This window comes from Solea senegalensis, linkage group LG1 (assembly GCF_019176455.1).
Source record: "Solea senegalensis isolate Sse05_10M linkage group LG1, IFAPA_SoseM_1, whole genome shotgun sequence".
Lineage (NCBI taxonomy): Eukaryota > Metazoa > Chordata > Actinopteri > Pleuronectiformes > Soleidae > Solea > Solea senegalensis.
This window is the reverse complement of record NC_058021.1, coordinates 36,390,733-36,404,410: the sequence shown is the minus strand read 5'-3', so window position 1 is coordinate 36,404,410 and position 13,678 is coordinate 36,390,733. Positions and strand designations below refer to the sequence as shown.

The window sequence follows — 13,678 nt, the reverse complement described above, 5'->3', positions numbered from 1 at the left end:
AGTTGTGGGTTTGAATCCCGTCTCCTCTAGTCTTAACCCCAAGACATTTAACCCCACATTGCTCCTGACGGCCACATGTGAATGGGTAAGAGGAATGCTAGGAAATGGGCTGCTCATGGATGAGTGTGAGAGAATTTGCGTAACATTGCATTGTGGGTAGTGTAGTTTATTTCTTTTTTTTTTTTTAAAAATCAAGAATAAAACAGTTACAGTCTACGTTATGTACACTTCAGTATATATCTATTCCTGCGTCTTTGGTAAGAAAAAGAACACCGTTTCAATTGAGCCGTGACGCTTTGATAGAAAAGCTTTTAAATATAAATACAAAGACTGAAAAGCACTGATTTTATATACCACCAAAACTGCGTTAATAATTAGATGCTGGAAGCTACAGAGTAATGGAGTTCAGCTGTGTTGTGATGAAAAGCCATTTGAACAGCCTCACAGGATTTCCCATAATGAAATGTGTAATAAGAATTGAAACCGCTTCGCTCCGTCTTCTTTGTCGCCGCCAAAACAGTCAGTATGTGCACTGTGGCGTTCGCTGACGAGAAGGCTAAACATGGATGGCCCTAGATAGTCCAATACAGAGGCAGAGGACCATTCATCCTGCCTCACTGTTAAAGATGTCTCCCTGATACAATGGAGGATGCCAGGTCGATCCGTGGAGTGGAGATGTAAGAGTCATGCATACATGCAGACAGGGAGAGTTACGGCTCCTAATTCTGCTCATTAATCACCTGTCTGCTGAACATCCTCCAGAGAAAAGCGCCCCATTTCTCCAAAGTAATTACAGTCCTTGAAATAATGCTCTCTCCAGCAAATGCTCATAAGTAGCCATCTTATCCCTCTCCTGCCCTTCCTTTTTTTAAAAAAACCCAGATTGTCTCAGCTGTGGAGAAACTTCCTCACTCCTCCTCCTCCTCAGTTCTTCTTTTCAGCTTCACAACCATTGGTCTACTTCAGCTTTGTAGTCAGCATTTGGCATCCGATGTGGGATAAATAAATTATAGGCTCTAAAATCGATGCCTGGCTCATGATGTAGGCAGTAGACATAGCGCTTGCCACCGTACTAGAATGATGCCACTGGGACGCAAACAGGAACATTTCACGATCCCAGGAGGTTTTGGTATTCTGCGTTTCTTTGTTTTATGCATTTCTTACTTTCTTTTCTCACTAAAAAAACTGGCTGAACCTTCTGACATTTTATTATTCATCGTAAGTTTTTCATTGGTATTATTACTTTCACTGCACAGACTGATGCACATTTGGAGGCATCATTTGTCCCATAAAGCTGTTAGTTTGTTGCACAGCATGCTGGTCTGAACCAGTTTTTCCCTTGCTGGCTCACTGTAGTGTTTTGGAGGCTCTGCTTGATTCCTCTGCAGAAGCACTTACGGAATCTAAAAATACATTTTTAAAAAGTGACATATTTGAAGGCAGAACAGCCCCAGTGCTCACACTCAGTCTGATCATGTGGTCAATGTGGCTTTTTTTTTTTGGTTGTATTACTCTGAAAATAATAATACTCCCTCTCTGTTGCTTTCTGTTTTTTTATTCCAGATGGAGATGATACCAGAGCCTGATCCTGATGACGAGGGAACAAAAATAAGTGTAAGTTGTGCAAATCTATTTTGAAGCTCCAAATTTGAGACGAATTTGATCCCCTGCGGTTGTAACTCAGCGCTTCTTAGACGTGTGCTGTGGGAACCAAAGTTGGCAGCATTTCATCCCATCCAAACACAACAGCAACTGATTTCCCCTAATAATACACCTTCAGCAAAAGAAAGGGGTAATCAAAGAAATCAGTGTGCAGTGTATTATTACTGTCACATTGGTTCACTTTCTGCTTTCATGGCTTGGGAGACGAGTTTGCCCCTTTATTCCTGCCCCTCTGCATGTGCAGGTCTGCGCTAAGAAGAGCTTTCCATTCAAACAGTTCTAATCAGGCCCATGGAAATGTTACCAGTTAAAACCTTGATACTAGATTGCAGCATACATATATAAATGCAGATACTGCAATGAAGATAGATAAGAAAGTACTTCGACCGGCTGACATTTTAAATCACTCTCATTTACTCTCCTTAAAAATACGTCTTTGCATCTGACCGTAACTCCAAATGACAAAGTACTTTTCTGCCTCATTTACACATTAGAGTACTTGTTATTTATTCATATTTTGTATTTTTACTTACGTGTATTTTTTATGATACTATGATCAATAATATATATACATACTACACAGTTGATTTTAAATTGCTTGAACAAAGGTATGTTCTCTGCACTAGATTACATTTCTCAAAGATGTCACCGTTCTCAGTCATCCAGGTCATAGTCATCTTCTGCGGTTAGCTCCACTTGCTTGTCGAAGCGTGTATATAAAAAAGGGGTGAGCACCCACATAGTATAAATAGCTGTCTGACTATAGTTTGTCTTCCCCTTAATCACATAATCACAATTGTGGATGTGGATTATCAATCCAGCTTGACGTCTTCCACTTCCTAAAAAAATCTAACAATGATACCTGTGAGATGGATTGAGAGATAATGATCCATTTCTGTCTGGCAAGTGGGAAAAATGTCTTTAACTAATAACTCCATCAATATTCCATCTTCTTAGAGGATACGTTGTTCCCTCACAATTCGCTAGATTGACCAGAATAAATCGCTTTTGTCTGAGCACAGCTTCTCCTGAGTAAGATCAGTGCACAGGCGGCCTTCTTCCAGAGGCAGTTCCTCTTCGATCCTCAACAGAAATGGGCTTCTCCTGGTTATCAGCACCACTCACTGGACCCATAGCAACTGAATTAACCTCACTGCTTGTGACCTTGCATTGCGCTGGACTTCATGTAAACGTGTCATCGAGAAGGCAGCAGCTATGACCTGTACCAAAGGCCTCCAAACCAGCTGCTCCCTCCTCTTCTTCATCCTCATCTTCTGCCCCTTCTTGTTCTTTATCACCCTCTTCTTCTTACTTCATCCTCTTCCTCCACATCTTCCTGTAGCACTCTTGTCAGGAGATGCCGATGGCAACCATCGCCTTCCCGTAAGGCTGCAGCTGAGTATGAGGAGCTGGTGTCTCCGTCACTGCTGCTGCTGCTGCTGCTACAGTGAACACCAGGCTCTCCCCTCTGTGGCGTTGTTAGCACGCAGTTGTCTGATGACAAGTGTCTCTCAGTGCTGCTGCCCCGACATCTGAAATGTTTCTGTTTCATGGTCCACACTGGACGTCCTGACTCTGTCGTCACCATTCACAGACATTACTGAGCCGTCACCAGTCTGTGGTAGAGTCTGAGTCACGGTCACCTGGTGACCATCTCAGCTTTGGCTGGAGGAGACACAGTAAGTGCGGTTGTGTCCTCTCCCTCTCTGTGATACACGGTTGAATCATGGTTGGATGTTGGTTAGTATTTAAACCTGTGATACTTTAACACCCTTCTTCTGTTTCGAAACGCTCCGGCAGGATGTGCACTACGAGGTGCAATGCAATCAGAAGTTCAATGCGCTTCTTCTTCCTGTGATAATCTGCGGCAGACTCCACAGCACAGTCCTTCAACACAGTCCAAACTTCTTCTTCATTCTCACTGACGCTTTTTCTTCCCCTCGCAGTTTCCTTGACTTTGAAGGATCAAAGAACATTTAATGGGGTTAAAGGATAATCCCCAGTGACTGATTAGGATTTTAGCTTGAATTGATAAAGACGCCCCCTCCCCACACACACACACACACACAGACAAAATCCTTGCCCTGGTGTTTTAAGTGTAAGCATTGACTCTACCTCTCAGTTCTCTTGTGTTTATTGCTAATTTAATAGAACGAACCACCCAAAGAACACATTTTGGATAGACTATAATGTTTTCTCTTGACATCCGATCCCACACTTCTCTGCAGAAAGTTCCTTGTGAATCATGTTGAATGCTAATATCACAGCGATGTAATGTGATGTACCAGGCATCTCTAAATTGAATGCTCAAGGCCAATAAGTGGGAAGTTTTTGACTCCATTTTATGTGAAAAGGTCATTCAGAGCGTTCATACTCCACAGGATGCAAGAAAAACCTGTCGGAGCTAATAAGACGCAGTTGAGAAGCTGCCAGTCAATGATCTAAACAATATATTTATCACATGCAATAATCGTTGTCATCTCTGTAAAGCTGCACCTTGACTGTCAGCGTGTTATTCTACAAGTGTGTTCACTGTTATGACACTGCGGTCTCTTTTAATCACTCTAACAGACAGTGAAGGTCCAGGGCAACGACATCTCACACAAGCTGCAGATCTCCAGGGTCGGCAAGAACGACGAGGGCCTGTACGAGTGCAGGGTGACGCGGGCGAACTACGGAGAGATCGTGGAGTACAAAGCCCAAGCCTGGCTGAAGGTCAACGCCACTGCCAGGCCACGGCGACCACTGCAGCCTCCAAAGAAGAGTTCCCCGCTGCACCTGACTGACAAGAAACCAAGAAAGTCCAGCTCAGCACTGGGGCAGGACAGCATGAGTTCAGACCAGAGGGTGGCCTCCACCTCCACCTCTCACACATCCTCCAACACAGACAAACACAACCCCGGCTCAGGTAAGGCCCCGGGGGAGGGTTGTGGAACACAAACACTCATATGGCCAGAGGTTTTATTACCAGCATAACGTTTTGGTCCACAGCCTCCCTGATGTTTTTTTCATTTGTGAGCCATGCACTTTAGTTAAAATAGGTTATTTGGTTGAATAACAACTGCCAGACCATAGCAGGTATACAACACTTACATCTAATGTGGTGCTTTGGAAAACAACTACCTCGGCCACGAAAAAAATATGTCTGCTGGAGATGACACTACAGCTGACGTGACGTGAATGCACTATTTTTTAAAAGGCATTCAAAAGCTTACCAGACTGATTTCTTCAGGGAGGTTGTTTTACACAGTGTCCAACTAGAAACTACATTCACCCTTTAATTAAATTATAAAAAAAAGAAAAAAAAAGACTGTCCAGGAAGAAAAACTATACTTACCTATATTTACACCATTGCAGCAGACATATGTAAACAATTCCAGTGCCAACCAGAAATACTTACTGTTACTGTTACTGAACTGTTGGAGTTAAATCTGTGTTCAGTGACGCTATATTCTGACAGCTATTATTGATTAGCATGTTTGATCAGTGGCATGGGACTCCCAGTTTCAGGACATAGTAGGAGAAAATAAGAATTGCAGTTTATCCAATCAGGAGCCAGAGTTCCATGAAGAGGCAGTCCTCTGGGCTCGGTGAATAAATATCCCTTCTCACCAAATGTGGGGACATTGTGGGGAAAGAATCCGAAGATGACATCAGTCAGTATGGTAACGCGAGCCTTATGACAAAGGAAGCAGCCCTGTGGCACAGTGTCTGTCCTGCTAAGGTCTTTCTGTCCAGAGTGTTGGACGGCTGTAAGAGACGGTGGCGGTTTTACAGTTGCGCTCTGTAAACTGACGGCTCAGTCGTGACTGGTTGTGCACTTCAAAGGTTATGACAAACAATGTCAAAGTTGAATGTGTTTGACCTTTGAGCAGCATGTGAGCTAATGCCAACGCTAATGAGGTTTGATGTCATTGCTTTTCAAAACACACTGATGATGTGCAGAGGGCCATAGGCTCCCAGCATGGTGTATTTATCTATATTATGTACATATACAAACAGTGGCCACTTTGTCAGCTACACTGGACACACAATAGCATGTTTGCTGTGTTGTGCATTCAGAGATTGTAGCAAGGGGTTATTTCCCATCACTGGTCGGGTCAGTTTTCTCAGAGAACTGCCACTCCCTGGATATTTGGTCTTCTTAGAAGTGTTCCCTGTGAACCCCAAGATGGTTGTGTGTGGAATTGTCAGTAGATCTGCAGTTTCTGAAATACTGGGACCGGCTAGTTTGGCTGTGTGCATGGAAATCGGTTTCATTTGTTGGTCATGGAAGTTGTAAAATCTCTGTCAGATGTGACCAAACGCTGATGGAAGGTTAAATTGTTTAACACGATGTGTCCTGGGAGGAAATGAGTTAACCAGAAACCAGCCTTTCACCACCAAGCATAGTCTGTGTGACTGTAGACTACACTGTTTCATATTCTGTAAGACATTCACCAGCTGCAGTTAGGGACACTAAATCGCTAAAGCTTATGGGTGTATGTGTTTTCAGAGTCTATAGTCACTGCCTCTCCATAACAATAAAACAAATCTCAGATTCCTCTATTTTTATTGACCACAGAGAGAGAAGGAGATAAAGCAGTTGTTTTTTTTTCAGGTGAGGATCACAGCCAGAAAGAACTATCTTAAGCCTCTGGGCTTTCTGGAGGAAGCACTTGACTTTTAGCTGTTCCACGTGGAATAAAGCAAAGTGTTGCTTCATGGCTCTTTACAAAGAATGAACACGTTTAGTATTTAGCTTGTAATGTCTGCATGGACAAGCTCCCACTCTCATGTTTTCCCATATGAGCAGATTCTGAGGTCCATAAGCAGCTCCTGTGCTTCCCAAACACACTTAACCACAGGGACTGCACCATTTTAACCAGAAAAGAATATTATAATTTCATTTAATCACATAGAAAATGTATCCTTATTACCATACAAATACAAATGTAATTCATGTATTCCACAGCTTCAGGGTGCAAAGCATATTATTGTTACCTTTGTCCCATATTAAGTTCATAACGCAGATAACAAATTAAAGATGTATGCAGTCTAATGTCTATTGAACTGTCTTGGTGAGGGCACACTTTGAAAACATGCCTGCAACTTAACAAAGGGCCAATTTAATCAAATCAATGCTCGATTAAGTCTACCATTATCTTCAGAATGTGCCCATTGCTTTGTATTTTTTTTTACTATTAGACACTCTTTTCCAAAAGGACGTTTTTGTCACTTCCTCCGATACCAAAATGTTTATTTTCTGTACGGACTTTGGTGTGGGAGAGTGAGTGGTTCAAAAATAACATCAAGATAAAAAAGCCAAACGCATTCTTAAGATATCATAGTCTCAAGCAGGTGATTTGAATGAGTGTATCCAAATCTCAAACGTCACCCACATTCACTATTTCAAATAACATCCTTCAAAAAATACAAATATTTTACAAGATGATGATACCACGATGTGAGTTTTATTCAGAATCCTGCAGGTGTATCTGTATTTCTGGAGGTGACAGGCCTGATATGTAAATGGTCACCAAACACACAAACAAATGCATGTGTGTTGTTCCAACGTGTCATTGTTCTTTGTTACGTCCCAGAGACTTGTTAAAGTGTCGCCACAGAGAGATTGGAACGCAGGCAACTGCAGCAATCATTGTAATTTCCATCGTTGGAGTGGGTGTAGTAAACAACCGTGTTTCTGCTTCCACTGGAATCAAGATGATCGTGATTGGCTCTTGCCTGGGTGTCACTTGCACTGTGTTGTAGTATATTTGCATTAAGTTGAGCCTTCCTCAAACTCCTCGTTCAGGCTGTCAAGCTTAGCGAGGAGCACCGTGAATCAAGAGTTATCCTCGCCACAGGAGTGTGCACAAATCAGTAGAAAAGAAGCTAAAAAAGATTCCCAAACCAACTAAGTGTCTTAATAAAAACTGTTTCATCAACGTGACACATTTCTTTAACGTTCCCTAAGCACAGCTTTTTCAGCTCGGTCTCTGCTGTTTTGCACTCAAACCATACCATACTTAAACCATACACTACAGATCATTTAAATATAGCCCTTCAGTTGTCTGCATGTGCACGATCATGCATGACATTTAAGGGCCCTGAGGGTCTCAAAGTATGCAGTAGTCGTCCTAACTGCACATTCTTACAGACTGCTCCATTTATATTTCATCTCATGGACTTCAGTGGGGTGGCAGCTAATGATTACTTCAGTTTGTCAGGAATATTTTGGAAAAAATGACAACGACAGTGTTCTGAAATGCCTGTGTCTTGTTTTGTCCACATAGGAACCATCCAAAGAAAGAAAGAATTTAAGAAATTAGAGAAATAATAATTAAGAAAAACTGAGGAGACTTATCGATGATCATTTATTCTTGGATTCTTAACTGATTTATTGTTGTTGTCCTCTGTGTGGTGAAGTCCATGAGCCTTCAGGAGGTTCATCGTCTAACATTATCAGTCCCTGTCTAGAGGCCATATTTCTTACCCTCAGGTGTTTCACAGTAAATCTGCTCTTATTAAGCCTTGGCAATATTTTAAATTCTCCATCAGACTGAGTTATAATTGTCCTCCTCCTTATCCTCCACATATTTGTATGCCAGTCATTTCCTCACTGGCCAGACAGTTCAAACACAAAGTCAGTCCCGCGCTGTGCTCAGATAGCCTCCTGCACCCTGGAGTGAAACACAGAGAGATATTACTTGCCACTGAATGGAAGTAAAAAGTTGAATAATCCCCCGGGCTGCAGAGGAGATTATGAGGTAGCCAAATTATGCTGACAACTGTGTTGTAGTGAGTCCTCTGCACGGCGTGGGTGACACTGATAAATGCCTCTCCGTAGCTGCTCAGACAGCCTCGGCCACTTTCTATGAGCAACTGAGAGGTGTTGAGCTGAGGGCGACAGTGCTGTGCTCAGGTCTGAGGCGGCGGAGCAACAATAGGTAAATTGGCTGAGATGAAATTAAACCTGCGAGAGTGCAGATATTTTCCTTTTTCCGCATTGCTGCATCTGTAAACAATGAGGCACTTTCCAGATGGGGTGGGGCTGCTTTGGCTGGTGGAGCGGCTGCAGCAGAGTGGTTGTTCACAGCGACTACCCACCAGTGTGTCAGCTGCTGTTAGATCACAGCTCACCCTCCATGGTTCCTGGCAGTGTTGTTTTCTCAAAGCTCAGAGGTGACCGGAGCTTAATACAGGGGGGAAAAAAAGAAACCAGGGGAGAACAAAAATGCCTTTGTCCTCAGCTTGATTGCATAAGCATTCATAACAAAAAAAAAAAACAACAAAAAACAGCAGAGTGTTTTTGAGAAGCACCATATTCCTTTTAAAAGTGAGGCACTGGGCGGTAAGAAACAGCAGGACGGCCGCTCACCGGCGCGTTCATATTGCTCAGGCAGTCGCATGCGATGTCAGCGTGCCACTTCACATTTCTGTATTGCTTCCATCGCTGCTTCCTTTTTTCAGTCAGGTCTCGCGTGTGCGTGCACATGTGGTTAATGCCTGTGAGCGCACGGCAAGGAGAAGCAATGGTGGATGTGGCGAGAACTCAAGCGAGTTCCCACAATTATGTCCATCAGCAAGTGAAACGCTGCTCGCTCTAAACTGTCATAGCTAGGTCGTGGGTTCGAGTCCAGGCTTTGCCGCGTGCCGATGGCTGTGTGAGCGAGTATGAAAGCTGTCATAGAAAACGTGCTGTACACAGATGTGCTAGAATGTGATCAACTATATGAGGAGTTAATTCAGTATGAGCTGTTTGACGCAGATTTTCTCCTCATACATTCCCGTAGCAGATATTGATCGAGTAAAGTCTAGTATCTGGTATCTAGTATGTCGAGGGCGTGACTCTGCCTGTTCCCCTGTGTCAGCGACCCTCAAAACAGACACCGATGATTAAGCCTGCATGTTTCAGTCATTAGTATACTTTGATTAGTGGGTACAGTGCTGTCAGAGAACCAAGAAAAATCCTCTGAATAGTTGTTGATTCTGGAGTGTACACACTGTTGATAACAATAATGACATCCAGTTGTATTTAACTGGTCAGCCGGCCAACAATCCAGTCATGGCTCAGGGAGGCAGACAGTCAGGCTATCAGTCAACAAGCGAATCAGACAGCCAGTTTTTAGCCGAGAGCCACCAGGCAAGTGAGGCAGCGAGTTAAAGAGACAGTCAGCAAGCCAGTCAGCCGGTCGGGGATCAGCAGGAATAGATGGAGCTGGCACTGAGCCAGTTTGAGCTCCCTGCGGATGCGCTGTGGTGATTCACATCCCTACCTTACTGAACGCGACTGCCTCGCTGGCCTGAAATCGATATCACCACGTCACCGTTTCACCGAGCCAAAAACATTTTGGCAAAATGTGCCAGTGTTGTGGGAGGTTAACTGAAGAGTGCTCATTCTGGGTCTGTTCTATCCCAGCATGTACCAAAAAAATACACTGCCAGATACACTTATTCATGACACCTGAAGATAATTGAGTGCATGCAGACCGAGGAGGAAAGAACGCCAGGTGCCAGGATCATGTGTTGCCAGTGTGAGTGTCTGCAAACCACAGATACTGTAATGTCTTTGTTTTTTTTTTTTTACCACGGTTACTGCCGTCTGCAGGTGAATGTGGTCAGGTGCTGGTCGCTGCTAGAGATATCATCAACAGTGACTTTATAACACACCGATGGTTGATCTGGAATTGTGCTGTTAGACGGACAAAAGAGACAGAAATTCAATGCATGATGCATTTACAGCACGCTGTGCTCTGACTTTGTGTCACCACTCTTCACATAACCTGAACTATCCCTTTAAATTGCTTTAACGTCCCAGCTTTTTCAACAGTGGACAGATGGCAGCTTTAAGGTACCAGCTGATAAACACCATCTCACAGACATCGCTTCCTTTTTCTTTTCCGATGTCCTCACAGCACTGTAGAATCCATAAAAAAAAAACACACTTTGTCAACATAAAAGCATCAGTATTTGATCTCGGCCTGTGCCTGGTGGACATCTCTGACTCCTCCTTTGTTCTGTACAACATATACAAGTGTAATGCTTCCAGTGGTTTGCAGAACAGTCAAATGCACAGTCGAAAGAACACGGCTCAGACTCACAAGATAAAACACATTTAAAACAACAATACTAACACAACAATTATCTGTTCTCATTCCAAATAACTTACAACGACACAGCGACCTTGCAAATCGGATGAAGTCGTGCTCATTGACAAATAAATGAAATGACTGAATCACTGCCTACATAGAGGGTTGTTTTATGAGCACATGGCTGAATCTGCTGATGTTATTTTCTCGTTGTGTAGTGCACAAGTAAACAATAACTCACAACTGTTCTCCCTTTGTTGTTTTCTAAAAATAGCATGGGGCCACAGACGGTATCTTTACCGTAACGATTCTTACAGGCAAGGTGATTTTCAAAGTGAAAAACACCTCACAGAAAATGTTTGTGATTCATTCATGAGAGTAATAGCGTCAGGCGTTGTGTTGTGTTGTGTTACCTGTGTTTACTCAGTGTCAGGGATAGGAGCAATGGAACATTCTCATATAACACATGCATGCTAATAGCTGAAATGTTATGTACGGGTCATAGAAGGATGCTATGTCACAGGACGACAGGGAACAGACAGTGGCTGGAGCTGGGTTCAGTTTTCATTCCTGTGTCTGGGAACATGGTGATGTCACTATAGAAAAGTACATGTACACATCTAAAACAAAAGCAATTATATTTTCAATAATGATAATACGGTTATTCGAGGATAGAGTTCATTTCCCGGATGATTGAAGGATCGGAGGGACCGGAAGTGTGTCGACTTGAAGGAAGCCAGAAAGGTTGTGGAGAGCCTTGAAAGTGAGACGGAGTTGTGGAGTTGTTAAAGGACAGGGGTGATGTGGTCTATGGAGGATGATGATCCAGGCAGCTGAATTCTGGACCAGTTGGAGTTTATGGAGAAAATTGTCAGACTTGGTCAGAGTTGATTTAGAGGCACTTCAGTTGTATTGCGATTGAGTTTGAGAGACTTTAAAGAGAACCAGGATTTAACTTTGAGGAGACAGTCGGAGAGGGATGATGGGAGGAGAGCGGAGTCGGGCTTGGATGACAGATAGAGCTGGGAGTCATCTGCATAACAGTTAAAGTGAATCCCATATTTCCTGAATGGAAAAGAAATGTGACTGAGAAGTAGGGAGTATGTGATGGTCTATGGTCTTATAGTGACCATAGAGATCAGGATTTTTGAATGATACTCGAGATAAGAGCAGTTGGATGTTGGGAGAAAACGAGATAATGGAGAGAAGAGTTGATGATTGGTGGCTGGGTAGAGACAATGAGGGTGTACCAATGGGTGGCAAAGTACATGTGAGGTTGAAGAATATTAGGTGGTCACAGGATGGGGTTGAATAGCCCAAAGCTGAGCTTGTTAGTAGGTTTGATGCAAGCTGACCTCATTGGATAAGCTAGCGCACTTATTTCAATGCAATTTTGCATTTTCTTTTCTTTGTCTTTCGACTTTTGCTTAATTACATTTCAGAGAAATGTTGTCCATCACACCCCAGCTTCAGGCACACACCATAGGTCGTTGCATTATTATTGGAGTCAGTTATGTCGACACTTAATAAATACAGCAAACCCACTATTGTACACCAGGTGTCTCATGAAGGTGGTTTAGTTATATAAATTGCAGTATACGAAACAGAAAAGTCTCCAGGCTAAGAACTGAAACGTACAAGAGACCTCAAGTTTCCCTGGAGTTCCCTCAGACATGAGCAGTATAAAAACTGAAAGCTGCTTACTCATGCTTCATTTTAACTCTGGGGACTGGGGAAAGACCTGCGGACAGACCTGTCCCAGATGTGACGTGTCTGCATGGCTCATAATCTACGGGAGCAATAAAGTAGACACAATAAAAACAACCAGTCAACGTTATTGGAAGACACAGGTACAAAGAAGTCAGTCATTGTGATAAATATGAGATTTCCTTGTTTTACTCCAGCAGCTTCCTGAATCAGCCGCAGTGTCTTATTCACCTGCAAAGAAAGAATTATGGGAGTTCAGTTTTTGTCGAACTACCTCAGCAATAAATCAATAATATATGAACAAAATCTCCCTCCTGTTGTGCTTGAATGTGTCTCGATCAGCAGACTCCAGAGGAAGTGTAGTCATATTCACTACAGATGCAGAGCTGACAGTAAAAATGAGTGTGATCCTTGTACAGGACACTGTCCACAGCTCTGCTGTTGGACCAGGTGTTGGTCAAGCTGGCTCTCTGCAGTGTCCTTGAACAAAGACATCAAGATCCGTATTCGTTCCCAACTGGCACAAATATAATAGAACTAATGCCGCTGAAATTATCTGGAGGAAATTAAATAATTGAATTAAATAACAATCACTTTTAGCTCATTTAGTTTGCAAAGTAACTCACTTTCAACTAACTCTATCACTTGGGACATGCAGACGTCCACATCTGTGGTGTTGCTCAAGAAGAGTCTGTGATACTGTTATTATTTATGTTCTGATTGTGTGTCTGGGACACAGGAGAGGAGGGGGACAGAAAGGACAAGAGGGAGGTGAGGTTTTCTCCCTGTTTTTTATAACACACTGGTATCGGTATTGGTACTCTGTATCGTCCGACACCCACAGTACAAGTATTGGAATCGGTATCGGGAGGGAAAATATGGTATCGGAACATCTCTAGCCTCAACCCAACCGAGGAGCGAGCAGGAGACGGGGGAGACCTGGGAGAGCACTCACCCACCAGGGTATGGTCTGGTGGTGTGTGTGCGTGTGTGTGAGGCATGTGATGTGTGTCTGAAGTATGATGCTATCTAACACGGACACCACACTGCGGAGCTGTCGTCATGCACCACCCACCCCCATCCCTGATGCCTGTTATGCGATAAGAATTGAGGGAGCGTGGCCGACCGTCAGGGCAGATGATGGAGAGTTGATCTACCATGTAGCGGAGGCTAACATGCTAAATCAATAATGTATCACGATGGGTCCTTTACACAGCAGCCATTTGGAGATGTTTTAG

At 43.3% G+C, this 13,678-nt stretch overlaps 1 protein-coding gene across 1 annotated transcript in view; it reads left to right on the top strand.

The window, feature by feature from the left end:
• Nucleotides 1-13,678, top strand: part of vstm2a (V-set and transmembrane domain containing 2A) — an 86,625-nt gene that overhangs the window by 68,161 nt on the left and 4,786 nt on the right. Inside the window, exons 3-4 of the mRNA XM_044040784.1 lie at nucleotides 1,564-1,614; nucleotides 4,234-4,570. Of these exons, the coding sequence (XP_043896719.1) occupies nucleotides 1,564-1,614; nucleotides 4,234-4,570 (388 nt within the window). The remainder of the gene's footprint in view (nucleotides 1-1,563; nucleotides 1,615-4,233; nucleotides 4,571-13,678) is intronic.